This window comes from Peromyscus maniculatus, chromosome 19 (genome assembly GCF_049852395.1).
Source record: "Peromyscus maniculatus bairdii isolate BWxNUB_F1_BW_parent chromosome 19, HU_Pman_BW_mat_3.1, whole genome shotgun sequence".
In the NCBI taxonomy this organism is placed as follows: Eukaryota; Metazoa; Chordata; class Mammalia; order Rodentia; family Cricetidae; genus Peromyscus; species Peromyscus maniculatus.
Genome location: NC_134870.1, coordinates 56,316,329 through 56,341,347, shown reverse-complemented (window position 1 = coordinate 56,341,347; position 25,019 = coordinate 56,316,329). Strand labels below are relative to the sequence as shown.

The following is a 25,019-nucleotide window of genomic DNA, read 5'->3' as shown; positions in this document are numbered from 1 at the left end:
CTGTCCACTCGAGTAACAGCCTGAAATCAGATCTGTCTAGGTCTGCCTAGGGATTGTCTTGATGGTCAGTTTTTGTAAGAGGCTCTAGCCCACTGTAGGCAACACCAATCACAGGGAAGGTGATTTTGGGGTGTATAGGAAAACCAGCTAAGCACGAGCGGCCTGTGTGAGCCGGCCAACAGCATCCCTCACTGTTGGAAGTAATGCTGTAGGCCTACCTCCAAGTTCTCCGCCTGGAGCATCAAGCAGGCCGGCCTCCAAGTTCTCATTTGACAGACTGTGTGACCTGAACTGTAAGCTTCCCCAGGGGGCTTTGGGTCATTTACCACAGTAACCGAAATCAAAGTAGGGCCTGGTTCAAGAATTCCCTTACACTTGACCGTCCTCTCTGTGAAGCACAGATGACTCCATTGTGGGGTGGGGGTGGGGTGGGCTCAAGGTCTCAGTCAGATACAACTATCCAAAGCTTTGATAGCCTAGACAGGGGGCACCTGAGAGGCTAGGACAATGATCATGAACTTGAGACCAGCCCGGGCCACAGCAAGACCCTGTTTCAAAAGCAAACAACACATCGAAAGATCTAGGATGCCTTGTGGCAAAGTAGTATTTGAATGTGGCTATTCTAATCACTTTCATATGCTACATTATAAAGTATTTTAGTCAGACCACTGCCTGGAGGCTGACTACCTCCAGGTCTGTGTTTGTTTTTATGAGGCAAAGTGGACTAACTTTATGAACAATGATGTATCAGCAACTGCATCAGTCAGAGCCACTCACCGCATTCTAGCAAAGTTATTAACTCAGGCGGTGAGATCTATGCTGGTATCGTTGGGGGCTGATAACATACACCAACCCTCAGCAAAGAATCCCTGGACTCAAGCACCTTTTATTATTCTTGGTCTTGACCATGAGGAGACAGAATGAAGAATAAAACCTTTGTCCTTTGCCTTCTGTTTTAAGGCATGGGACCCTCCACCCCCCCCCCCAGCAAAAAAAAAAAAAAAAAAGAAAAAAAAAAGACCCCTATTCTTTATAGAAGAGTTCATGTCATTTATTTTGAATACAAGAGCAATGAAGACATCTATTCTTATACTGTGTCTGCTCAAGAACGTTCTATAGGTCATTCACACGGCCTATGGTCTGCCTGTCTGTCTGTCTGTCTGCCTGTCTGTCTGCAGGCCTGTCTTCCTGTGGGTTTCCACTGAGCCTGAGAGCTGACCACATTTCCCCATACATTTCAGGCAGAGTTGTATCTAATGAAATCGTGTACGAGTTCTGACATTTGCTAGTACCTAGGCGGCCACTGGCACCGAACAAAGACATAGTGTTCTGATATAAACTAAGATGACATCATGGCCTTCATTCCATTAGCATTATATTCCATCAGAAGCATCATCATTTTCTTCACATCCCTTATGTGCTGACCTCTCTGGTTGCTTGTTCACCCATCAGCGAATACTCTTGAGGTTCTCTCTGCCTAGCCCTTTAAGTGCTTAATAAAAAAAAAAAAAAAAAAAAAAAAGAATGACTGAACACAAAACAAAGTCCTTTCCTAGTTCCTTCCTGGAGATGCTGGTGAAGGGCCACAGCAGTAAGGAAGCCGTTCATTAGAAAGTCAAGGCAGGGAATCAGCCTAGCTATCCATCAACAAACAAATGATAAAGAAAGCGCGGGGTACACACACAATCCAGTTGTATCCAGCCATAAAGAAGGATGAGATGTGGAGTCAGAAGTCATGGAAAATGACGTAAGTAAGACTCAGAAGGACAGATATCACATTTTCCCTTACAGACAGAATCTAGATTTAAAAAAAATCCATGAAAATAGAAGGGGGATTATGTAGGAAAAGATCAGCAGTAAGGGGTTGGGGGTGGGTGCGATTGAAGCGCATCATATATATTCATATATATAATGTATGAAATCTATGTATGTATGAAAATGTCATTATGAGGACTACTACTATTCTGTACTCTGAATAAATGCTAATAAAAAAAGGGAAACAGGAAGTGAACGGATGAGGTGGGTGTTAAGAAGAGGAAAACTGATGGAGTTTTTTGGGGGGGGGGTTAGTTCGTGGGAGCCTAGGGGAGGCCGCTCTGAGGAACCTCTCGGCAGAAAGATGGAGAAAACAGATGGGGAACAGAGAGCACCAAGGCCCGAGGAGGAAAAGCATTTAGCTGTACTGTCCGTCAAGATCAACTGTGACTGAAATCCGCGGGACCCTCCCCCAACTTCCTCACGCCAACTTTGACAGACTCGTTACCTTGCCTCTACGTAACTTCCTCAGCTCTGTAAAAGAATGTGACTTGGAGCCTGGCCTCCCCTACCATATGGTGACCCCATTTAAATCCTTCTCATATATGTGTGTGTTTCAGGAAGCTTCCACAGCAGTAGGCTTCCATACGGTTTTTCAAAGATTCTTTAGTGTTAGTGGTCCCTCCCCATAATTCCCCCTTTCCCCCACCATCCCACCCCCCCTCCCCATTTAATCCCATTTTAGCTTTACCTTTATCTCTTCATAGCAATAAATTCTATCCCCCTTTCCTGGTGAGATCTGCTCTTCTTCCCCATCCCCTTAGTAGGCATCTCATGGACAGCAACCCCTGCCCCACCCCCAACAGCCAACAACAACAACAACAAAACATCATAGACCAATGGGACTTTTTACATGTGCATGGAGAAAATTATTTCCTAGAACAAGGATAATGCATTATCCACTGAAGAAATCATATCACTTCCAACCCCCAGCAACCATTAACTGCCAATAATTCCTTGGGGAAAGGAGGGACCTCACGAGCACCTCCCCTGTTGATGAAGAAATACTGATGGGCCAAAACTTGTACAGGAGTGCTCTTGAATTATTTTAATAAGAACCCCCAACTGGCAATCTCCTGTTGGTCCCAGTGAATATCCTGCATCTTTCTCCCCAACTTATCTCCAGTACTTGTAGCTCACTGGCAAACCGCACCATGCCGATGAGTGTGTCCCCACAAACAGGGCTTAGGATTTTCCCTCTGCCCATGAATACAGCATGCTGCGAAATTTCAGGGGATCATACCCCTAACTTGACATTTCCTAGCCAGCACGTATGAGCAGTACTAGGACAAAGTCAGTGAGTCCGCAGAGCTGAGGATGCAAGATCCACAGCTCTGCAACCCTTCTCAACAGGGTTTTAAAGGTGGAATAGACTCAAGTTGGTTAGCATGCATTTATTATCCCTGTCCCAAAACAAGTGACAACATCCTATAAAAAATAAATACAGGACTTGGTTTTGCAGCCTATAAAAAGGAATGCCTCTCTTCCCTCTTTCTTTTTTTCTGAGACAAGGTTTCTCTCTAGAGTCCTGGCTGTCCTGGAACTAGCTCTGTAGGTCAGGCTGACTTTGCCTCCCAAGTGCTGTGATTAAAGGCATGCAGCACCACTGCCTGGCTGAGGGCCTCTTAAGGAGCCCATACCCACATCTGTTTCCTTTCTTCTGAGTGCCTCTCCTTCTCCTAACTCTCATGCTTAAGCCTGTATCAAAATACTCTCAACTAAACTCTGCTTTACTGTTTAAAAACAGGAGAAAACCCCGATTATACATTTAGACCATCCCTTTACAAAGGACCGGGAAGAAAATGTTCCAAACCCATGCAACTGTACCCCATCTAGAAAACTCACTGAAGAGACAGGATGAATCTTAAACCACTCAATGTCACCAGTCTCTTGACATCACAGTAATGAGTAATACACGAAGGGTGTGTTATACACAGCCACATGCTCGTATGAAGAGGAGGAACATGAAAATACTGACCGGACCAGTGATGGCTGGGTTCTGTAGTCTTGGATCTTCCCACTGAGTAATTTTGCTATCTGAAAACATTAAAAACATCAGGGCATTAATTCTAACTCCTTTTGCCAACAGAATGTTTAAGAAAGAATTTCCTTCTCCAAAGTCCATCCAGCCCCTTTGCCTTGACCCCAGGGAGGAGGATTTAGTATTTGGGATTAGAAGGTAACACTGCTGTACATGGCAAACATATGTATGATTAGTCAAAAACAATAAAAAAAAGGCACAACAAAAGTAAAACCATTTCTTTGCATTTTTTTTTTGGCAAAGAGCAATTTGGTAAATCTGCATTTATAAACCCCTTAACTTGCAAGGATTTATAACTTGATCTTGATTTCCAAAAGGCATAAGAATTTTTAGTAATCTAGGAAGTTAACACACATACACATTTTTTTTCTCATTTCAAATACTTCTTAAAATCTGCCTAGGATGTTGAAAAATGGCCTTCAAGCAGGGACTCTACACCGAACAAACGAATAATCCACCCCATGCACCTCTCACACGCACGCACGCGCAACTGAAGCAAAACTAAATTGCTTCAAACAAAAAAACTAAATTGCTTCTTGTCAGATATCTGGCTACATCAAGCAGAAGAATAATTAACACAATAGATGACTATTAGCGCGCGCACACACACACACACACACAAAGAAAAAAGAAAAAAAAAAAGAATTAGATGCAGCTGAGCAAGATCCCAGAGAAAGGGTTCCCTTGCAACCTGGCTGGGCAGGAGGCAGTTTCCTTTCTTCCAAGTGAGTGGGTGTGACCAAAACTGCTTTTCTCCAGCCACACCATCACTTGCCCAGGTGATGGCCTAGAGCAGCTGCCTGGGTCCTGTGGGGTTTCACCTGCGCATGACTAAAAGGCTTCAGAGAGGCCTATGTGGGGGGCACCAGGTAAAGTTCTGGGGTTCTCAGATGAAAAAGATATGGCGAGGGCAGGTTGGGGTACAATAAGTACTTCTAAGTTGAAAAGAGAAAAAGGGGGGATTACTTCTCTGGAAACTCACCCTGTTCATTCTTAGCCTGCGGGTGAGGTGAGGGCAACGCACGGACTCAGCTTTAACAGGCACCTCAGCTAATGTATACACCTTGATAGCATTAACTTCACGAAAAGCAGAGGCATTGCTAACAGAAATGCTCTAGGCTGATTATGATGAAAGCAGATGCTAATACATGTATGCAAATGTCATGATGCAGCTCATTATTCTGTGTAATGAATATATACTAGGGATAAAAGTGGTCTACATTAGGAAACAAAACCCTAAGACTATACATCTACAATGCTTTTGGGGGGGGGGGTTGGTAGAAAAAGGACATGAATGAGAAGTTCAACTTTCAGGGAACACTGACGGGTGCAGGTGGTGCTTCAGGTTGTCTAATGTCTAAAAGGAGACGACTTTGGACAGTAAAAGCTGCTACTGAGATGGAAAATCCAACCCAATCAAATACAGGTCGCAGAGGACAGCGGGTTACAGCTGGATACAGCTGGATAGAACTGTGCCTTTATATAGCAGCTTGGGTAAGATCGGTGGTGACTGGGTATTTGTCATCAAAACGGAAAATAATCCGACCACTGCCAACACGCGAGGACTTCCAAGTCTTCTGACCAGACTGAACGCCAGACTGCATCCCTGACACCTGTACTGGGATTCCCTGAGATTCCCGAGCAGGTGCTCACCGATACCACGGAGTGCCCCCATGTAACCCAATCCTCCAGTCAGCAGCCTGAGGGATTAATCTGGATGGCTGATTTGCCTGAATTGAGATTAGTGGAGCCAACCACTGGGTGTGTCTGTGAGGGCTTTTCCAGAGAGGATTAACGGAGGGGGTGGAGGACAGAGCTGCCTGAACGTGGGCAGCACCGTCCCACAGGCTGGGTGCTAGGACGGATCGAAAGGGGAGAAACGAGAACGCCCATCGGCCTAGGCATTCGGTCACTCTCTCCCTGTCTGCCATGATGAACAGCCTCTGCCATGCTTTATACCCCCGCGGATGGCTCAGAATCAGGAGCAAAGGACAGCTGGAGCTCTGAAACTGGCAGCCCAAAGAAATTCTTCCTCCTTGAAATTGTCTGTGCCAGGTATCTGTCACAGAGACACACGCCTGATTAACAAAGCAGTATCACAATCCACTACCGGAGTCTGCAACCTGCCCACGCCCTTGCCTGTCCTTGGTGACCACCAAGCTGCCATCACGTCCCTTCTTGCATCTGTTTCCTGGAGTAGTCAGTCTATGCTCCAGACTCCCAGTGCCACGGCCTAACCAGCCTCTCTTCAAGATTTCCTCCACAGGTCTGCCCAAAGTTTATTCTCAAGAATACATCTGACTACTGTTACTCGACTCCAGGAAAGAGACCTTCAAAAGCTCTGACTGTTTGCAGAGTGAAACTGAGTCCTCATACCTGTCAGATACCTGGGTGCCATGCCGGCCTCCTTTACATGCTAACCAGGCAGAACAGGACTGCATGCCCTTGAGCGGGGATTCTCAACTGTGACCCTTTAACACAGCTCCTTACGTTGCGGTGACCCCCAACCATAAAATTATTTTCATTGCTACTTCATAACTGTGATTTTGCTACTGCTATGAATTGTAATGTACGTATCTGATATGTGACCCCATGGGGGCTGCGGCCCACAGGCTGAAAAGTCCTGCCCTTGGGGATGGTATAGTATGACCAGTCTCTTGTAAATGTCTATTCACATACACATTATGAGCAAAGCTTTATGGCTTTGAGAGACAGAGACCATGGGGGCAGTCCCCACTCCCAGTGTGGGAGCTGCTGGCCTATCTGTTCTAAAGTTGATTTCCACTGAGCTCTTTAGGGTGATTCCTGCTCAAAATCTGTCTGAGAAAGAGAACACACCTCATAAAGCCATTTTCAGCCACCATGAAGCTGAGCACTCATATTAACAGGTTTGCCTTCCAACAAAATATGTAAGATACCTCCTGGTACTCTCTACTGGACATGGCCCTTGAGGACAGGATTATATGATATCCAATCCCACAATTCCTCTCCGCTACTAACCATGCCCCAACATTTAACAGGGGCTTCAGTGGGTGTGCCCCCAAACAGCTTCAATCGTCTGTTGGAGAAGATTTAGGAGTTTGCTTACCTTCAGAGTGAAGGCCCTCTTTCCAAATGGTTATCTAGCAAAATCCACCAGTATCTCCACAATGACTTAATGACAACGTCCTTCACACATAGTCTGAGCACTTAGAACCACACCCATTTTCCTGGGGCCACAGAATTTGGGAATTTGCAGTGAAGGACTGCCAATAGGTGTAACTGGCCAACAGTTAGCCAGTGTTCTAAAAAAGAGCTTCTGAATCAAAACATGCCTTTTACCTTTGAGACATTAAACTCAAATCAAATGACAAGAAGGAAGTAGAGGATGAGAAACGCCACCACTGGAGCTTCTGCTCACAGGTTTGGTAACTGTGGGCAGTGGGGAGGAACACGAGAATTTACTGGAATTTCTCTTTTAACCTTTGTGTTTGAGATACAGCTTGCCAATGACTCGACTTCTGGGGGCACATCTGGTCTGTAAGAAAAATATTTTCCACCGTGAGTGCTAGAGATTTCATTCCAGAGATTTCTCTAACACTTCACACAGAGGGAGCTCATCAATAAATAGCCACCAAGTCCAAACGTAAGCATTCCGTGCTTCTGGAAGTCTGCCTCTCAAGTCAACCACTGACAATGTAGGAAATACCCATCATGCCTGGAGCGAAGCCTCATGCCCACCCTATGGGCATGATGAGGGCAAAGGGAGATGGCGGATTTCTGTCAGCTAACTGTTTGGAAAGAGAGACTTCACTCTGAAGCTAAGGGAATTCCTAAATCTTATCTATCAGGCGATTAAAGCCATTTTGGGGAATACCCACTGACCTGAGAAAGCCTTTGAAAACACGGGGATTTTCTGCTTGACAGATTAGATTTTGAGGGAAAGGCCCAAGAATGATTTCACTGGCATGTATCCCTTTATGGCTGTCCACAGGGCAATTGGTAAATTATGGAGAACTGTTTTTAGTGGCATTAAGAGATACAGCTTGCCAATGTAGCTCCAATTGTAGAAAAGTCTCAGAATTTAGAACAAATAGTATTCTGGGGGGAGGTAATGCATGCAGACATTTCAAGTGTTTATGTTGACAGCTGTGTGCTCATAGTATGGTGCTGGAAAGAACATAACTCAGTATTTTTTTCTGATCAAAGACAAAAATCAAAGTTTATATATATTGAAAAAATGTGATTTAAGTTCAAGGGTGGCCCAGCCCCCTAAATATTCTGAGTTTTGGCTGGGCCTTCTTACTGACTTCACACCCACTAACTCTCATGACTGGGTCCCCTAGCAACACTCAGAGGAGCTAAATCCCCCTCCCTCCAAAAGGGCCACCTGCCTGCATATGAGCATTGCTTGGGAATAGGCTTCTCAACAGAAGGCTCATCAATACTCTGTTCGGTTATCAAAACCCGAGACCTGGCGCTCACTTCCTGCTTACCAACTAAATAAAAACACAGAACAAAATACTACCGACTGCACACAGATTTGAACTTTGAAGGCGTCAGCCTTCTTTAATGCCCCCCCCCCTTTCTTTCTTCAGACGTTTTAGGGCTACATGAATATAATTCCATGAAGAACGAACTATCTCAAAAAAGAAAAACCTACCCCGGCCCTCCAAAACCAACTCCCTGGCTGAAAGCAAACACTGATTAGTTTAACTTTTAGATGCAACGAGAAACCACACATGTAGTCCTAGGTGCTAAAGCAAGATTCTTTAGCAAATCCTACGGTGTCAGGAAAACAGCTACACATGTCATTAGTGTGCTGGGTGCAGAGGAAACATGCCATGATAGAAAATAAGGTCAGAGCGGGCATCTCCCCAGGCAGTGTTTTGAAAGCATAGGCAGCTGAAAACACGGCTCATGTGGATTTGTTTTTTGTAAAACTAAATCAGTACGTCTAATCTTATTTTCTATTTCCAGAGTGTATTTATTAAAAGCGCAAATATCAAGGGACTGTCAACAAAAAAAAAAAAAAATTTTTTAATTAAAAAAAAAAAAAAGTTAATAGGTCACAAGATCAGGTTGGGTGAAAGGTCAATGGGCTGCCCGGAAGCAAACTTGGAAGGCAGGCACAGTACCGTATGAGGGCACTGAGTCTCTGGTATCATTCTCTCCACATAACACCTGGCTGCCTGGACAGGGAGTAAAACGACAAAAGCTTCACCGTCACATCTGTGCTACCCTCCCCTGCCAGGACCCTGTCACACCTGCGGGCACAGCGGGGTCTACTTACTATGGTCAATGTAAAATGTTCGGCCATCCAGGTGGATCCTTTCTTCCCAACCAGGCTGGCATCCAGGAAAAGGAGGGGGTGGGGGGAAGAGAACAGAGACATCAGTTAGTGGTTCCCAAATCCACGGTGACACCGGGAACTCCAGGACCCTTCTGTTACTCTTCTCCGCTAGGGACATCTTCCTACGGAGAATGTGTCAACTAACGCTAACCCGGGGCACAGCTAACAAGTCACACCAGCTCAAGTGTCTCACAAGCTTTCACCATAGGAAAGACCAGAAATAGTGCTCCATGGGAACCCCAGTAAACCATTCAAGAATTCAGTGCAGTGGTGGGGCGGGGTGGGGGTGGGGGTGGGGACGGGGACTGGAGAGATGGCTCAGACATTAAAAGCACTTGATGCTCTCGAAGGGGACCTGGGTTTGTTTCCCAGCACCCACACAGTGTCTCAAAACCATCCATGGTTCCAGGTCCAGTGGATCTGCTCTGCCTTCTTCTGACTTTTGTGGGGTGTCAGGCATACACATGGTGTATATACACACATTCAGGCAAAACAAAAAGACACCTAAAAAATAATACATCTAAGATATATTTTAAAAGGAGTCCAGTATGGAGAGTTCACTTAGTTAAAATACCTACTGTGTACTTCAGGGACGGAGGAGGGGGGACTCGTATAACAATGTAGCACACAGTAGCTTTAGTCTTTATTAAGAGGCTGAGTAACCCAGGGCTGAGGACTCTCACCACAGAGGAACTAAAGGTTCTGGGCAACCGACCGGCTTCCCCTCCTTCCTCTGCTTCTGTATCTGGGTGTACATAGAGGAAGGTGTGTGTGCACAGGTGTGGGAACGGGTGTGGAAGTCTGAGGTTGCTGTCGGCTGCCTTCCTTGAGGGCTCTCTAACCTAACAAAGATGTGCACACGTGTGTGCAGGTGTACACGCCCATGTATGTGGAAGTCGGAGGAAGACACTGGGTATCCTTACTCATTCGAGAAGATCTTTTCCTGAACCTGGAAGTAGCCTAGCAGTCAGCAAGCTCCAGTGTTCCTTTAGTCTGCCTTCTGTAGGCCCGGGGCTACAGGCGTGCATGTGGCTAAGTCTAGCTTTTCACGTGGGTTCCAGGAATTCAAACTTGGGTCCTCATGCTTGTGCGGCTTATACACTGAGCCATCTCCCCAGCCCAAGAGATTTTCTTATACTTAAAAAAAAAATTGCCTTTTTAGATTGTTTCCCTCAGAAGCCAGGAACCAAATACATCTGGATGGTGAGGGTTAACTGCAAATCTCATGGATGAAGACCAACCCGGCACTTTTCTGTCCCCAGTTCTGTCATAGTCTATCACACAGCAGGAACAGAAAGGCTCTTATATCCTTGGAAAATAGCAAACCATTGCCACTTCAAAACAGTGTTAGCGCTTGGGCGAGGTGGTCCATGCTCGCTATCCTAGCACCTGGGAAGTGAGAGCAGGGGGTTTTGAGTTCCAGGTTGGCCTGGGCTGTCTAAAAAAAAAAAACGCTAGAACCCCCCAAACCCAACCCAACCCTGTCTCCACACCTCTAGCATCTTTTAGGAAAGGTGGGCTGTTGAAAAAGGCAGACAGTCAAGGTTTCATCCCAAACTCAATGCAGACCAAATCATACCACGGCTCCCAAAGAGAACAAAATTGCAAAATAAAATGAAACAAAAATCAACCCCCCCCCCCGAGGTTTGTAAAGAATCTACAACAAACAGAAAAACACTTAAAACACAAAAACAAAAAAAAAAAACAAAAAACAAAACCCTACAGGTTAAATGACTTAGAGAAACTTCCCGTGGTTATTTGTGCCTTTTCCTTCCCCAGGATTCTTAAGGGTTTTGTTCCCATGACTTAGCAGTATGGCTGGGGCTCACTAGTTGCTAGGTTACAAAATAAATGCATGCTGCTTAAATTGGCACCTGCAGTGTACACCTCTTGCACATGTCCTAGATCAAAAACTAACTTCCACTGAGGGCTAGTAATTAAAAGCCTCCTTTCACAAGTACTGGTACTGCATGCACGATTAACGTGCCTTTCAAATGGCCCTAACATCTAGCCCTTCTAGAGAGTACCAACCAATGGGCCCAGAGAGCCTAGAGGAGACCCACAGGCCTCTCCGTGAACACTGAGAAGGTAAGCAGACATTTCTAGACCATTTCATGCCTCTGAAGTATACTCACAGGAAGAGGGCCCAGGTCATTGGGGTTTAAGGATGCTTTTGACCGCATATGTACTGGAAATTTCAACCGTGGATCTTCCTGCAGAAAAAGATGTACATGGCAACTGTTAAGGGGGACTCTGTGTGCACTCATGGGCACCTGGAGGGATCCCAGATTTCTGTGTGGTAGAGGAAGCTTGGCTACCACATCTCAGGAAAGGAGAACAAACATTTCAATGAAAGGTTAACTATTTCCCTAAGACTCAGAGAAGGTACAGAGGGGAAAGCAAGCTGAATGGAGGATGCATGGCTGTCCTCCAGAGAAGGAGATGAGGTGAGTGTTCAGTCTCTAGATACTGACTCTTTGAGAACAGCATTCCTTAGGACTGGGGCGCCCCCAAATCTTTCTGAATCTGTCTGATTATACAGTCCATGTGCTATTCTAGGGACAGCCTGCTTCATCATATGAAACCATATGTGTGATAGCAAGCAACCTGAATGAGACTCTTGATTGAGTTCTCATAATTAGGCTTTCATTCATAAAACTTGGTAAGAATTTTTCTTTAAAGGATATGCTCCTAAGAGGCCAGGAAAAAAAAATCAATGAAAGAAAAATATACATTCTGGCATCTTTGGTCATGGTTTATGGTTTGCAAAAAATAGACATCTAATCTTGCACCATTCCTTGTCTCAGTTTCCTTAGATGAGGAAACTGTACAAAGGCTGTGCCCTGTAGATAGGCTTCTATGGACTTTTACCCTCTCAGTGTATAGAAAGGGGACACTGGCCTGAGCCTTCTCATGCTTCCAGGGAGATTCAAGGACTCACGGCACAGGGTGAAGGGGGAAGAAGTGGTATTTTCACTGTTCCCAGTTTGCCTCATCCATTGTTCTTCCTTCTGTTCCAACACTCAGACCTGACAAGAGCGTGCTACCCATGCCACTGAGCCTCATCATGCCTACTGCAAACAGGCCTGAATGCAGCAAGTGTCTTTTTCTGCTCCTGCCTCCTCCCATCCCTGTGTCAAGACAGACATGCAATTCTGAATCTGTTTTTCAGGATGAGAATGCCGTACGGGTGTCTCCGCCTGGGTGAGATGGCCCAGCTGTGCCAGCACACCTGCCTGCTGAGGAAGGGAGGTAACCAGGGATTTCCAGTTGTTGCCCAAGAATTTTCTATGGCAGCAGCAACGATGAAATGTGCAAAATAAATGAAATGTGCAAGCGAGCCAATCAGTCCGTAGTTAAGAATCCGGGTAAAAAAGAGACAAATGGTAATTAAAAGCAGGCTTCATCTGGCACCAGTGCCGGCAATAAATGAGGCCAATGCTATTTAAAATGAAACCTGCCCAGCTGCACTTAACCACTACGGTTGGGGCGTGAAAGGCTGTGAAAAGGTTAGGGGATTTGATTACTAAGCCAGTTCACATTACTAAAATCATAGCTTATGTTGGCAAGCCACGGTGGCTCCATTCACTTAATCCTCTGACTTTTATGATATTTATCCCCTATCTCTGGAGCTCCGGTTTCTGGCTAAGGGTATGAGACCCCAGTTAGTGCCACAGAAAGTGGGAACACCAGAAGGACCGCCAGGGTTCTGTGTCGATGACAAAAAGAAGAAATTAAAAAAAGACCCTAAACCAATCTCCAACGGTTTTATTTGCCAAAGAGCTGCTGTCTTCTTCTCAGCCCGCAAGCCCGTAACACTATCTTCCGACTCAAAGGTGAGTCAAACAAACTTCCATGTCACGCTACGCCTCAGAAGTAGTTATCAGTTTACCAAATGAATGTCACCAGATCTCGATGGTAAAGGCTCTTGGCAGGTAAGTAAATTCCTTTTTAGCAAATCAGGGAAGGGCCCTGAGAATGGTTCTCACTGTGGGGTGCTTGGAAATTCGGGTGCGTTTCTGATCACTGGTGTATCAGGAGGGTGATGAGAGCCATTAGCATTCCGTGGTGGAAGCCAAGGACGTTAAACATCCCACAGAGGAAGACAGAGGCCTACCCCATCGGCCAAGAATGCCCTTGTGGGGACATACTGCACCTCCATCCACAGGACATCAGGGAGCACATTGCCCTCTAGACCGATTCTCAAGGGATTGAATTAACATTACACCACAGACTGAGTGTAAACGATAGCCAGGGTCACCTTGGGTGAAGCCTTTTCCTTAACCTAACACCGCCGTCCCATCGACTGGACATCCACCACAACCAGAAACGGGAATTGAGAGAGTGCACGTGCGCAGCTGATCCAAGACGGAGGAGCCATCCAGGGAAAAAGTCCCGTCACTTCCGAGCAAGAAGAACCCTGGAGTTCGCTCTGCACAATCAGATTGGACAGGCAGAAAAATGAAGTTCCTGCTGCAGCCAAACTAAGTGGAACCAAGAGAGGCGCACTGAGCTGAATTACAGGGCTAGGACTGTGCGAGAGAGGAACATTGACTTAAAAAAAGCAAGCTCTGATTCGGCTGAAGAAACAAAGTCGGAGAGGGTCACAGAGACATCAGTCACCTTGGCTTCATCTCATTTCTCCCAACCCAAGAGAGCAACGCCCGGGCTCTTTCATACATGTGAATTCAGAACACACAAAGGAGCAACACGGTCAGAGAAATCAGTTTTGTCAACACGTTCACTGGGAAGAACAGTCAGGTTTGAACCCGGTCATATGGGCACTCTTGTAATCCGTGAAAAGAAGAAAGAAAAATGCAGCACAGAGATACAAAATGCTGGTCTGAAATGGCCACTAGAACGAAAAGAACTCCTCTTGTAAGGGGTGTGTATGGCAAAGAGAGAGACGGAAAACATTAGCTTTAAATGTTACCTGATTCCTAATACACTTCCTAATAGCACGGGATGAAGTCAAAAGACTAGCAAGGTGAAGGCCACCTTCGCCCCCCACAAATGGAACCAATTATTAAAACCAGACCTTTCCGGGACTGCCAAGCTGGTACAGTACCTCCAGAGCGGCCACCAGCCTTTTAGGACCCTGGCCTCAGAGTTGGTGGGGGAACGCCTCTACAAGAACTGTGAGTACCGAGTCAGAAAAGGAAGGAATTACCCGGAGCTCATGGGAATAAAAAAAAAAAAAAAAAAAGCGGAGCCAGAGAAAAGCAGCAGCCTTACCCACGTTGTAGTCTTTGTGTTATGGTCAATGAAGAAGGGCCGGCCGTTTGGAGCTATCCGCATCTCCCAGCCTGGTGGCAGGAAGCTCTGTGTGACTTTGTGCTGTGGTTTGGGGGAGTTGTAGGGTGACGGCTGAGGGGACTGTGGGTTGGAAAGGGTATCTTTCACAGCGCGGCGTATGGGGGAGTCCTTGGCACCCTAAGGGACAATAACGAGGGTTAGAACTCTTCTTCACCGCCGTGCCAATCCGACACGTCACAATGCGCAGCTGGTACCGCAGAGAGCTCTTCCTCGGAGACCGATGAGGGAGAGGCTCCCCCAGACCCCATTTCCCCATCTACTTTCACACCAACCGAAATCTACGCCTTTCTATTGGTTAGAGATGCAACAATATCAAGGATGAACAGTCGTCATTCTTGGTCAACCAATCACGCCTGCCCAAAATACCATTTTTTTTTTTTTAATGGGTGGAGATTTCAGAACAAGCAAGAGGAAGGAGCCTCGGCTCTCAAAGAGCCCAAATGTCTAACAAGCATGGTGACGAGTTTTAGAGTCCAGAAGGGGGCCTCCATCGATGGTGGCAGCCACCCGGAGTGACAGTTGTGACCCCGCACTGGCACCAGCCTAGAAGCGCTCTTATCCACTCCCACCGTGTAGGAGGAGCTTGCCTCGGGGCCCTTTAAGGTATCCATTCACTCCCGAGCTTTTCGGAGTGTCTGCCATTTGGGAGGTTCAGGGCTGCCACTAAAACACAATCAGGGAGAGTGTACAAGCAGATGTCCAGCAATGACTTCAGAGATAGATGGAAAATGCACGTTAGAAACACGTACCCACACCACGAAGGACCCTACATTCAAAGCAAATGTGAACAGAAGCCGTAACTAGGTCGTACAACTCAACAGAAGCGTCGCTGTCTGGAAGAGTTACGAGCTCGGATGAGGTGACAGGCAAGAGGAAGCACACACAACGGGAATGGTACGAGTTCGGCAGAGAAGAGCAGCAGCCACCACACACGGGGGCCAGCCACACGAGAAGGAAGATGAGATGACGGAGTCTGGAATGTCAGCCGGGCAAGACACAGAGGCCATGTGGGGCAGGCAGTCTCACAGAGCAGCCGTCACCGCCACCCCGGGACGACGGCTCCGTGTGGAGCTGCCTGAGAAATGAAGTCCAGGGCAGCGGGAGGAGAGAATGAAGAGAAGCCATGGCACAGAGGTGACCCTGGTGGCACGAGGCGGCCTTCTCACCTCCAGCGGGGCAGATAAAGTTACTGTCGGCGAGCTGAGGCTACGGGGCCGGCGGATCTGAGGCTCGACTAGGTGGTTGTTACTGTTTGTGGCTGATCCGGAGGCACCATCTTCTGCAAGCTATTTTGGAGGCAAAAACAAGTTAGCTTTGTCTGAGGATCTCCCTGTGTGCGATCAGGGAGCGTGAACTCCCTCACCACACACAGCAGCCATAATAAGAGGTCTGGTCTATTTAAAACATGGAGGAAATAATTAAGCCTAGTACGGGGTGGGAGGGTGGGGAAGATGGGGAAACACATTCAAGAGAAAAGGAATCACTGGCCAGTATACAACTAGCCTTGGGGGGGGGAGGGGGAAGGGATGTGGGGGCGGGGAAGGGAGCTAGCTACAGTCAGAGGCTTGCTTTCTGAAAGTATCTTTCATCATGTCACATTTTAATAAAAGTATCCAAGGACCAAAGTCTTCCTTAGGCAAATATTCTACTGAGGGGTAACCCATGTCTTTATGGTGAGAATATGCCTTCTAAACACAGGCCCCCTCACGATAGGACATGAACATCATCATCAGGTCAGGATGCTGGTCATTACACCTTGGCTTCTGAGGCCCTTGAGCCTGGGTTGGATGGTGATCTGCATACCTGCATTATTGGTCGAGTCCACGTTGTGGTTCGATTGTTATGATTGACATAGTATGTACGTCCCTTAGCATCCTTTCTTTCTTCCCAGCCTGAAGGGAGGCCCGGCGTGGTATGTACATAGGCCACTGATGGCTGTTTGTGCAAGAAATCGTTATTATTTAACAACTAGAATTTGTTTTCTGACCAGTTTAATAAAGTAACATACACCTAGAAATTAGACTTCTCTGGGCAAGATAAGTTAATGCTGGTTGTACAGGAAAAAAAACAAAACAAAACAAAACCCACAAATAAAAGAGTCTCTGGAAGTCAGAGACAGACTCTAAGAGCTTCAACTCTCCTGTGAGATGGCAGCAATCCATATTCTTACAAAACCGGCTCTCAGACCCTGAGGTCTTAAATACAATCATCACTAAGGTGTCTATAGAGAAAGAGGATGTACCCTAACCTGGTCCATCTAGCTCATTGCTAAACCACAGAGCTCGAGAGAGAATTTCAAGCTGCCCACATGCTATGCCCACAAGAGGAATGCTCTAGACACTTCTACCCTGCTGGCTACCCACAGATACTCAGTACGTAGTTCTTCTCGGGTCCCAGGTACACAAACTTCCGGGGAAAATGATGTGACACAGAGCCTTTCCTCTTTTGACTTGCACGTGTGTATGGGGACATAATCTCAAGGAACCTATCATGTCTACGGAGCCTCACACCAGAGTTTTTGTTTATACCAGTGATGTCCAGTTTAGACTATAATTGGATAGTGCAAATTCCATCTTTCTTCTTATTTTTTTGAGACAGGGTTTCACTATGTAGCCTTGAGGCCTAGAACTCACTATGCCAACCAGGCTGGCCTTGAACTCATAGAAAGCCTGCTTCTGCCTCCCCAGTGCTGGGATTAAAGGCGTGTGCTACCACACTCAGCATGAGTTTCTTCTTTTTTATAATAAAGAATCACTGGCACTTCGGCTTGTGTACGCAGCAGCCTGAGAAATACAGCCTGGGTGAAAGGGTATCAGAACATAGAGGATGGGTGAGTGCCTGACAGCAAAGGGATGCCCAGGGCCAGCACCAGCCTCGGCATGCTTGCACACACGGTGCTGTGTCATGCATCTGTGCTGGGGAAGCAGTGCTTTTGGGGAGAGGCTCGGGAAGACGGTACCTACCAGGGCCACCAAGACTTCTGGGAGGCGGAGGAACAGAAGCCCTGTTGCTCTGACTGCTGCCTCCCCCACTGGGGTCTTCTCCCACCAGCCCTTTAACTACCTCCAAAGGTGCTGCTTTCTTGACCCTAGGCTGACCATGTGACTCTTCCCTTACTGTGCCTTTTTTTCTGGCCTGCCCCAGGCTGACCATGTGACTCTTCCCTTACTGTGCCTTTTTTTCTGGCCTGCCCTAGCTTCCCTGCTTACTTCGAATGGCTCTGGTGAAGGTCACAGCCGCAGAGTCCTCAGTGGACCTGGGACCCTACATCAGAGGAAGCAAGACCATGGATACTGAAGTTACTAAGGTCTGCAGCAGAGGAGGCTCCTCTGTCTGCTTCCCACACTCAACAGTACACTCCAGAAAAATGAATTTGAAAATGAACCGAGAAGCAGCTGAGTCAGTGGTTATTTCTAAACCATGTTTATCAGGCAAGGAGAGAGCATGTGGAAGGAACCTTCCTGCAAAGAGATGCAGCAAATATCTCCTTGACATTTTCCCAGACGAATCCTAAAGGAGAAGGGAATTCCAAGAAAAACTCACTCCACAGCATCCTGTATCCAGGAGCAAGACAACCACCCACTGAGGGATGTAAGGCTCTATGAGCATGAGAGACAGACCAAGGGGTCCACAGTCTAAATGGAGGACAGCAGCAACAAAGCTCTACCTCCCTTCCCAGGACTTTCACCTAGACTGGCCAAAAGTCTGATGTACTATCAGCTAGGCAAATAGTCAATACTTTGGCAAAAACCGCTTTGACAAATTATGGCTTCTATGACCAAAACTGATTTAACCACATGGTCTATTAAATGGCACTATTACTTTTCTCCTTTCTTGATGAATTATGTTTTGGGGAGAGGCAGTTTGCTATGTCCTCAGAAAATTCACTTCCAGAAACATTAAGACTTTAGCCAACAAATAGTGACGGCGTTCCTGGAACAGATACTCTCGAAGCCACTGACAAACTGAACGACTGGGATGTTTCCCAATCTCAGAACTGAACTATCAGCTGCAAGAACTTCCTGCACTCAGACTCGATGCCCAGATCCACAGTTAACAGGACAAGTTTACAAAGCCAAGAGGATGGCAGAGAGAACACCGTATTTGTCTAAGATGATCCTTCTTCTTTCTACTGGGAATTGAATGGGCAACTGGTAATGCAGTCACATTTTGCAAGTTGCTCCTATTAAAATATTTCTTCATAGTGTCCTCTCTAAATGAGCATGTAGAACAACTTGTACTGATGATTCCATTTGTGACTAAAACACAGCCATCCAGGACACATAACCAGCAATGACATTTCTCCAGACAGTTCTATGCAAGAGGCCCAGGCTTGGGGCTGAAAGATTAGACATTGACTACTATATGTAAATAACAGGATGCTTCAGACCACCTCAAGAAACAAGTCAGGCAATCCAAACATAAGCTGAACTTAACATTTCTGTTTTCACCCACAGACCAAATATACTGCTGAGCTTTAGAAGTCCATATTGGCATTCACTACAGTTTCACAAACTACAATGAAGAACCAGATTATGTTTAAAACTGAGAAATGTTGACCATCCTTTGATACCGACCACCATGGGTTCTCCATGACTCACCCAGACCCTGCCACAGGGCTATCTCAGGATATTTTTAGAATCTCTTCAGCGAAGACCAAAGGACTCTTTCCCTCTATTTGAAAGGGAGAGCCCTGGTGCAGCCTGTAAGAAAGTGACACTTGTGTCCAGGCTTTTGCCATAAATCAAAGGGCCATGAGTCCTTGGACGAGGACCAGTGCTTCTCCACAGTGTAGGGAGAAGTTTTCCATAGAGGGACGATTACTACAACACAGTGGAGGTGGGAATGCCCTTCAGCATGGGAAAAGAGTATAAACTGTGGTGCATTTCCATCACTGAATAGTAAACGATTCTTAACATAGCCAAGAAAAATCAACGTAAGTTAAAATTAGTTTGCTGAGCATTATGTATGCAACATCATGCTGGTTGCCCCCCAAGTGAAACAAAACACAGCCGGTGTGTGTGTGTGTGTGTGTGTGTGTGTGTGTGTGTGTGTGTGTCTCCGCAGCACATGCATGCTTCGGAGAGTACAGGGAGGAGGGAGGTGACATTCTAGGAAGTTTCTCCCTGGCATATGCATCAAAGAGGAGGTCAAAGGGGAAATCCATGCTAGGAGACAGCATAGAAAACAGAGAGGAAGGGAAGTGGACTTGGGCCTTTCAAACTTATCTAGGTACTGAGAGAGCATGGCATATCATCAGGGTGGAAGGGTCCTTTAGAACGACCACTGCCAAGTCTTTAAAAATAAGAGACCAAACCCAACCCATGTTTTAATTCACAGATGGAGGCAAGAAAAGTGCAGTCCCAGAGCCACATGGGTCTTCTTGCCGATGGATGCTCTTGTCCTGTCGGTTATCATTCTACTACAGTCTGGCTCAACAGCAACTCAGTTTGCTCTGCTATTGGCTATCATTAGCTGTCCTAACACTCCAAAGCTATAAGCAGGTTGCAAATCCAATTAAATGTAAAAACAAATGCCACCTTAAGAGGATGCTTATGGGTATAATGAAACAAAACCATCCCACGGCATGGTCTGCCTTGCAGCCCCACTACTCTCAGAGAAAATTACCAGCACGTAGTAGGAGATCAACTACGCCGTGTGGACTTCTTTGGAGTCTGCTGGAGGTGGAGCCTGGCTCTCCAGTATATGACTATTGTTAGGTAAGCCACTGTGGCTTAGCAATCTTACACCGTGCTCACTGCACTGGTTGCCCATATGAGTTTCCTTTGGGTACCACTTCAGGAAATCAGCTATTGTGTGTGTCAAGTTCTTCACAAATCATAAGTAGCCACAACATGTGCAACCAAGGTCAAACAATACAGAGAACTCTTCAAACAATCATTGAAGCTCCAGTCATCAGATACAGGCTTGCCCGACTGCAAAGCCCAAGTGGGACACATCGAAAACAACTAGTCAAATTGAAGTCACAGATAAGCATACATACTATTAATCAAAATATGGAAATGATAGCAACAACAGCAGACATTTGCATTGAAATATCCTAATTGCTCTCTGCCCGGGAAATCGTAAGAACACTTGTCCATTCCTGTTAAGTCAAACTCCCTGGGGCAGAGAGAGGTTATCAGTTATGATGGAGATACAGAAAATCTGGTCCTGTTTAAAAAAAAATGTGTGGGGAATGGGCACCCCTGGACCCACACGATCAGCCCTGAACGACTCCTACGGCTTCTCTAGCTTCACCAAGCATGCGAATAGCAAGAGAAAGCTCACTGGAACAAAGACACTGAGGAAACTGTATTTGAAATGCTCGGATGCAGCACACTTAGCCAGGCTTGACTGTGCTCTAATAGAAGTTACAAAGGACTAACCATGACTCTGTTTTACCCAGTGCCTTTGAAGAACCCAACATGAGAAGTTTAAGGTAAGGAAGACACATGTCTCTGTACCACATAGAAACTGATCTTATTTTGAGGACGGGAGGGAACATATACACCATTATCAAAATGATCAACTACCCGACAGCCCTTCACCATTAGGGTTCCATAACTGTGCCATTACCGTGGATTCCTCACCACCCGTGACAGTTGACGAACGCGCTCGCCTAGTCGGGGTGCTGGGCTGTTAAATGATAATGTACATCAGTAACAGGTATTTGGAGGACCATCCCCTGCTTAGTGAATCAGGAATCACTGCTGCGGCAGGTGACGTGAGATCTGGAGCCTTAATATCCACCTTGTCCAAATGAAGCTGAACACACACCAATGACCAGCAGCAAAAAGAGAGTGTAGCACATACTTTCTCTGTACCACCATATCACCCCAAGGAAACTCAGGCTGCATCTTCATGAGGGGCAACTAACAGCCACTTCAAATGGGATAGTTTGTGCTCCACAGTCCAAAACTTCGATTCTTTTATCTGCCAATCTTTGAGAGGCCACTGGTGGTCAGTCAGTGTACAGCATCTCATGGACAAGGAGAAAAGGTGGAGTCACGGTTTCCAGGCAAAGAAACTCCGTGGCAAATAAAATTGACACTGATTTCGAAGAGGAGAGCAAGCGCCATTAATTTTTACAGGAAAATCAGAGAATCATTAGGGAGAGAAGGGTCCCCGCCAGTTCATCACAGTCTATGGTTCTGCTTTGGGAGGTCTGTACTGAATCCAACTCAGCTTGGTCTTTACCCAGCTCTCCGAGTGGACTCTACAGCCCGATTTGTTATTCTGGCTGGCATACCATCACTTCATTTTGTAACTATAAAATATTAAAACCAAGCGAACACGTCCTCTGAAGTCAGTAAATATGTATACAGTGAGGAAGATGGTTTCAGAAATTTCTAATCTGTTGCCTGTCTTCAAGTTCATATGCAATGACTCAGGTCATTAAAAAGGGTTTGTAGCAATTTAAAAAAAGGGCATGGTGGTTCTTGCCTGCAATCTCAGCACTCAGGAAGCAAAAGCAGGAGACTGCTGCAAGCTGGAGGCTAGCCTGGAGTACATAATGAAGAGCTCCAGGCTGGCCTGGGTCATATATCAAGACTCTGTCTTAATTCCCACCTCCCCCACAAACCCACAAAATCCAAACAAAATAAAAGGTCAAGGTCAAACATCAAATTGAACATTTAAAACCACACAATATTTTTACCTCCCAGAGAAGAAACACATTTTTGTCGATTCTTTTTTTTTTTTTTTTTTTTTTTTTTGGTGAGGCAATGCTCATCTGCCCTCCAATTTGATATTTAGTCTATTGGAATCAAAAACCCCTCTACCACGCCCGTGTGCGTGCAGACTTATCACAGCTGTAGGAAGGAGGGAGCTGATTTTTCATTGACTGAGTTGCCTTTGCAGTTAGCCCAGGCGCTCTCGGTAGTGGAAAAAATTAGATTGTCTTGCTGGAAGAGTTCTTCCTGACCAGTGAGTTTGCCAAGTTCAGACCCCGGGACCACAGCTATAGTGGCTGAATGGACCACATAGTTTCAGTCATCTAAGCCTGTCAGAAATGCATACCTTGGAGTGAAAAACCAAAGCAAGTTTTTAGCATTTTGGAAGCTCAGTTGGCAGTTAGGGCTCTGGGTTGAAAAATCAATGTACTCAGAAAATTTCAAATGTCCTGGCTTTACAGGGTGAATGGATCTCCACAGGAAGAACTCTTTCTCAGCAGCCCTGGAGATTTGAAATCAAAGCTGAAAAGCCAGCTGAGGACTGGAAATGAGTGTTTATTACCGGGGGTAGGTGAGCCTGCTCAGCAACCGTGTCGGTGACGCTGCAGGACCGAAGCCTCGACGAGGGCTCTCTCTGCTGCAGGGGGAGGGAAAGACAGACAGACAGACAGACATGGTTAGCAGGAATCTCCGCAGAAGCAGTTCACTTTTGCATGATGCACTGCCCTCTGACCTCGGGAGGTAACCAAACGCCCTCTCTTTCAGGGCAATGGACAGTAGTCCTTGCAGAACTCTGTTTCAGTCCTCAGTGTTTTCCAGCGGACCAGACTTACAGATCGAAGGAGACCGGGACTACGGGAAGGGAAAAGAGACAGGTCCCCACCACATTTGAGAGTAACGAGAGATCAGCAGTCTTGTACACTACCTGGATGCCAGCTCTGGACAGATTCTCAAGTGCCCAGGACAGAGAAGAGGGAGGGAAGAGCGACATGTGGCTCTTCAGCCGCTACCGGCACTGTGCACAGTGAGCTAGAGGAACTGCATGGCCATCCGCACTTAGACATCACCCCCTGCTCCCTAGGAAGGGTTGGGGGCTCAGATTTAGCTTCCAAGTGGGACTTCAGTACAGACCACCAGTGGAGCAGTGAAGTGAGGCAAATCCAAAGACCGTCTTGTGGGTCACACGTAACGTTCCTCCCACTTATCTGAATTCCACGTGTTTGAACAAAGCCTCACAGAACAAAGATCCGAGAACGTCACAGGCAGGAGCCACAGGTGCCTTATGGTACAGCTTGTAGCACGCGTGACTTTTAATATTTTACAGTAACAAATGGTAACTTAAAGCTAACTGAAGCTCTGGGGTGGAAACAGGGACCGCCTGCGCCTACCCACACTGGGCAGTGTAAAGGACCCCTTCCTTAGCCAAAAGCCCAGCCCATTGCCCTTGGATACAGAGTGGCCTTGATCATCAGAACTGGAGGAAGATCCCTAAGGATATGCTATCATCCTTGGATCTTGGGGCTATGCCACGCTTCTGGAAGCACTAAATACAAGAGCTCCCTACTCTAATTGTGACAGATGCTAATTTACAGCAACATAGAAAACTAGGAATTTTTTCCACATGGTTTATATAAATGGTATATAGCTGCTATAATTTCAGCAATTCTTTCTTTCATGCATTTTAAATACATGGCTTTGTGGCTCATGCTGTTTCCATAGCAACAGCTTTACCAATTCAAATACCTCATATATGCAACCTCCTTTCTATCCACTTAGTACTAAATTCTCATCTCAGTGGTATTTCTCCTTCTGAAAAGCATTCACAGAATTTTAATGTGAAAGCACATTCAGAAGAAATCACTGCAACTCACGCAGCAGAGGCCAACAGTTTCTTTTAAAAGGCGAACACCGTAACTGAAGGGCTAATAATTTTGTACTTAGTGGCTTTTATGTTTTATGCGGCCCTCCTATCATTTACGTTCAGTAGGCTCATAAAGACGACTATCATATGAGCATGCCCTTTCCAACAGAGTGACTATCACCATTTCTCCAGCACATCTGTAGGCCCAGTGGCTTGTGATTCTGTACACACACAACAATGGTCCATGGGCTTTCCCTGCAGTTCGGCACCGTCAAATGCAAAGTTCCTTGTGACTGATTTCATTCCTCTTCACTGACCTGAAACCTGTAGAAAGTATTTCTCTGATGGCCGAGAACCCCGGATCAAGTGTTACCCTGATGTCAGGGCCACAGTTTCATACTGTCTCCTCAGGAATTCATATACTGGGTTTTTGGGTATGCCCCTACCTCCTCCTCAGGCTTTGCCAGGGACACCACTTAACATCTGGCCCTACTTACTTGTGAAATGGAACATAAAGGTGTGTAGGGTGTGAGTTTAGAAGACTGATTGGGAGGCTCTAGGGCTCAGATTCTCAACAGGAAGACTGCCCTCATGACAAAGACACTACTTCCATGAACCTTGTGGATGGGAAGAAATCCTCCAAGGTTAAAGCCAGAAATTACAAAGTAAACATATAAATAAAACAAAAAAATCACAGAATCTTGTTTCTCTGAATTTTTTATAAACAAGAAAAAGAGCTGGTGATATGCCACTTCTTTCTAAATAAAAAAAAAAAAAGATTTTTTTTTCTACCTGCCAGGTCTCCTAGGGAAAGGGATACTTGGGAGAACCTGGGCTGACTGGGTACGGAAGACCTGCTTGGCCAGTGGTTCTCAGCCTTCCTAACACCATGACCCTGTAATATAAATCCTCATGTTGTGGTGAACCTCAACCAAAAAATCATTTTCGTTGCTACTTCATAACTGTCTTTTTGCTACT

General features: G+C 46.1%; 1 protein-coding gene across 19 annotated transcripts in view; it reads right to left on the bottom strand.

Annotated features, from left to right (window-relative positions):
• The window catches only part of Nedd4l (NEDD4 like E3 ubiquitin protein ligase), a 337,346-nt gene that overhangs the window by 21,997 nt on the left and 290,330 nt on the right, over nt 1-25,019 (bottom strand). For 6 of the 19 annotated variants that reach the window (XM_076555369.1, XM_076555370.1, XM_076555375.1 and 3 more), the window contains 7 exons: nt 22,743-22,817; nt 16,308-16,439; nt 15,671-15,790; nt 14,424-14,621; nt 11,324-11,401; nt 9,129-9,183; nt 3,794-3,852 (listed from right to left, as the gene is read on the bottom strand). In XM_076555369.1, coding sequence (XP_076411484.1) covers nt 3,794-3,852; nt 9,129-9,183; nt 11,324-11,401; nt 14,424-14,621; nt 15,671-15,790; nt 16,308-16,439; nt 22,743-22,817 — 717 coding nt within the window. Of the gene's footprint in view, nt 1-3,793; nt 3,853-8,973; nt 9,028-9,128; nt 9,184-11,323; nt 11,402-14,423; nt 14,622-15,670; nt 15,791-16,307; nt 16,440-21,083; nt 21,144-22,742; nt 22,818-25,019 lie in introns of all 19 variants that reach the window. The other 13 variants (XM_042263778.2, XM_042263780.2, XM_042263771.2 and 10 more) reach the window with 5 other exon arrangements.